The sequence below is a fragment of the Episyrphus balteatus genome, chromosome 2, assembly GCF_945859705.1.
Source record: "Episyrphus balteatus chromosome 2, idEpiBalt1.1, whole genome shotgun sequence".
Lineage (NCBI taxonomy): Eukaryota > Metazoa > Arthropoda > Insecta > Diptera > Syrphidae > Episyrphus > Episyrphus balteatus.
Genome location: NC_079135.1, coordinates 57,000,827 through 57,004,658, shown reverse-complemented (window position 1 = coordinate 57,004,658; position 3,832 = coordinate 57,000,827). Strand labels below are relative to the sequence as shown.

At 30.0% G+C, this 3,832-nt stretch overlaps 1 protein-coding gene across 1 annotated transcript; it reads left to right on the top strand.

The window, feature by feature from the left end:
* Positions 1 to 2,567: 2,567 nt before the first annotated feature.
* Positions 2,568 to 3,219, top strand: LOC129908830 (uncharacterized). The gene is made up of 3 exons (XM_055985640.1): positions 2,568 to 2,715; positions 2,790 to 2,913; positions 3,023 to 3,219. Exons 1-3 carry the CDS (start codon positions 2,625 to 2,627, stop codon positions 3,117 to 3,119), a joined length of 312 nt encoding a protein of 103 aa, XP_055841615.1. The 5' UTR covers positions 2,568 to 2,624; the 3' UTR covers positions 3,120 to 3,219.
* Positions 3,220 to 3,832: the final 613 nt, after the last annotated feature.

Below are 3,832 nucleotides of genomic sequence, written 5' to 3'. Positions count from 1 at the left end.
ATAAAACAAATAGAAACGCATTTATTTCAACAGAAACGAACTTAAATCAAACAGTAATGCGTTCAAATTATTTATATACTTTGAACTTAACTTAATAGAATTCTATTTAAAATAAACTCGAATCGATGCCATGCCAAATCGCAGTCGCATGCGAGGTTTGCCCAAGGTTAGCTCAGGATAACTCACGATAGCCCAACTTTTATTTTCGCTATCCTACGCTTAGTTTAAAAATTATGGAAGAATTAGTTTTTATTCAATACACAAAAAAGTACGCATACACCACAGTGACCCTTTTTTAAATTTATAATTAAGAACAATTAAATCAACTGGTGCTTGCATTGCGCATCAAATGTTATTTATTTGACTTAGAATTTTTACTTGATTGAATGTAGTCCATAAAACATTCCTGTTAAGAAGCTTAAGTTGACATGAATCGAATCATTCTATAATTAAAATTAGTTAAGTTCAACTCACTTAACTACGCAGCTGATTTGACTAGAGCTGTAGCAAATCGTATATATTCGTTACTAAAATGCGGGTATTTCCTTCCGTAACAAGTAACGAAACGTTACTTTCTAAACAGTATCGTTACTCGTATGTTTCGTTACTGGGTACTGAAGTAACGAAACATACAAGATACGAAACATACAAGATACGAAACATACGAGTAACGACCCCATTCCAATTTCAATACTAAATCATCCGATATATGAGATACGAAACAAAGTGATACACTCAATTTGTCGCATTTAGCATCTCGTATCGATATCGTTAACGTAGTCGGAATGCTAACTCCAGATAATTATCTGGAGTTTACAGTAGTGCCAAGGTATCTTTGTGTTATAGATAATAATTTATACAGAAATATCAAAAGAGACGTTTTAGTATTTTCTCTATGTGGCCGAAATATACCCATGCCGCAACCAATGTGCTTATGACCTTTTTGTTAATGGTCTTGAAATATAGCTTAAGAATGTACAAAAGTTTTTTTGTTTAAAAAAAATTGTTTATTTTCAGTGCAAAATTTTCAACTAAAAAAAAAAGCTGAGAAAACGAGGTTTGAAAATCACTCTCAATAGAAAAAAAATGAAAAATTGTTCGACATGGTTGTATTGAAGTGTTAATATTCCGAGATCTGTACTAGTATTGCGATGTACTTTTAAAATATAGGTCTCTAAAGAATTGTGATAAGATTACTGAACGAATATAAACAAAAAAAAATTACCAAAGTTTTGTCGAAAAATTAGGAAAAAAATAAAATAGAATAAAAAAAATTATTATAGCTACCTTCAAACTCTTATAACAAGAGAACGCCGCAACTTAAATTAAGGGGTAATAACACCTTGTAAACCACGAAATCGAGCGTCATTTTCATCACCGTATAAAACAAAGAAGAAATATTATTTTCTTTTTGTGTTTGTTTAGTTTAATTAAGTATATTAATAGGTAACAGAATAGGCTAATGTTAAATTTTTTAATGATGTGAAATTTTTTAAATGGCGGTGTAGCTCAGGATGATAGTAAAATCCTGTGCTCCCACCGGGCGACCAACTAACTCCTACAGTTTTTAACCGATTGGGCTGAAATTTTGTGTGGAGCTTAAAAATACTATTCTCTAGTGAAGTACGTAGGATTTTTTTGAAATAAATAAATTTTTATTTATTACATATTATTTTTATTTTTCTCACTTGCATCTCTGGTTCGGAAGATACGATGGTATTTAATTTGAAAAAAGGTTTTCGCGCAAGGTTTTGACATAATATTGTTGGGCAATAATTATTTTTAAAAATTAATCATATTTGTGTGTCTTTTTTACTAATTATTTTTTAAATCAATTTAACGGATACCTTTCGATGCCAGATAAAGAACGTAGGTATTATTAGTTCAGTCAATGGGGAAAAATCGGAAAAAGGTTTTGACGTCAGCTAAGTTTGGATGCAGCATTAACAAGGGTTTTGTTGTGATTATAAATCTCAGTTTCCGTATTAATTGGTTTTGTGGGGCATCCGCCAATTTGGAAAACGTTAAACGTCTCAATATTTCGCGAACGACTTGTCGCACAGAAAATTTTCAAATACTTGGATGTAGCTATCATTATTTCCCCCTCATATAATTTTCCGTTTAAAGTTATTCTTCAGAGTTCCTTCCTGATTTGAAAATATTACTCTCATAAGAAAATGATGTATTAGAGAAAAAAAGATAATTACATTTTCAATCAGAAAAGTCCTTGAAAATTTTCTGTGCTACAAGTTCTCGAGATATTGAAACCTACGAGTTTTTTTCAAAATGGCAAATGAGATTTATACTCACAATAAGCCCCTTTTCAATACCGTATCCAAATTTTGCTGACTTCTCAACTTTTCTCATATTTCCTGCATTTGACTCCTCATTGACTGAATTACATGGCAAAACTAGTAATGAATTATTTCTAAAATTGACCTTATGACTTTCAAAATACTCCAAGATAAGCCAAACAAACTTTTAATATAACCTCTAATGCTATAATGTATAATATACATGCTGATATGGTAATCTATTTTAAAATTGTAGATTGCTCCGTAGTTGACTGCTTGTAATCGGTGTGCAATAGATTTAGCCTACAGTTGATTCGAAAACGTATCATCATGAAGTGTGTTATTTGGGTTGCTTTTCTTTTAACTGTATTTTCGGCTACATCTTTAGCTGCTGTTGCAAGCGGTCAATTTAAAGATCCGAGTAAATTACTTCTTTCGATATTATAACTAAATTTTTCAAGAGTGTTTTATTTTTTTTTTTTCACCTTTCTAAAGAGCATCCAGGCAAATGCACAATTAAAGAGAATTTGATTCTCTCTCCTGGCGAGGAAATAAAGAATCCTGATGCAGATTGTGGCAGAATAATTTGCGGAGGTGATGGCTATGCTGAATTTCAAACGTGAGCATTTAATTTCTTTAAAAAAAACAACAACACACAATTACTGTCTAGTAAAAAAGAAACTATTTAATGAAAATATTCTAACAATATGTTGCATTTTTCCTGGCAGGTGTGGTGTGGTAAGCATTGTTGGCTGTAAGTTAGGGGATTATATTGATAAAAGCCTTCCATACCCGGATTGTTGTAAACGCAAGACAATTTGTTAATAAAATCATTGTGCTGTAACTTACTTCTATTGTAAAAATGTGTTTTGAAATATACATACATAAGGTATTATATAACATAATGCCTTGACATTTTTAAAAATTTGCAGCCCTACGAGTATTTGACATTACGGTTTTAGGGGTTGAATTTTGTTTCTTGTGTTTTCGGAAGACACAATTTTCTTTATATCTAGGTGTTTTAATTATTTATTTATTTGTTTGTTTAATTATTTTTTTTTTATTGAAAAAAAATTACATATAAGTAAAGTGAACAACGTGGTGCACCTCAGGAAACATTACATAAAAGAATGATTTTTATTTATACCACAACACCAACCAACTCAACAATACTAGGATGTTTGTACAAATGATCATCTCTTTAAAAGCCAGAAGCTTATTCCTATTTTTTAAAATAGAAATCAAGCACATTTTTTTGAAAAACTGGTCATTAAACTTAGAAAAAAATATCTACTGTTTATACAAAATTAAAAAAAAAACTATTTATTTATAGAATATTTGATATAGAAATGTTTGAAAAAAAATTAAAACTTATTTTGTTGAAACGGAATTTTTGATATAGAAATGTTTGAAAAAAAATTAAAACTTATTTTGTTGAAACGAAATTTCTGTTTATGCCTAACAAGAGAATTCAATAAAAATGAAGTAATCTTTTTTATCCACTGTTTTGTTTTCCTTCCAAGTAAACGCAACAAGTT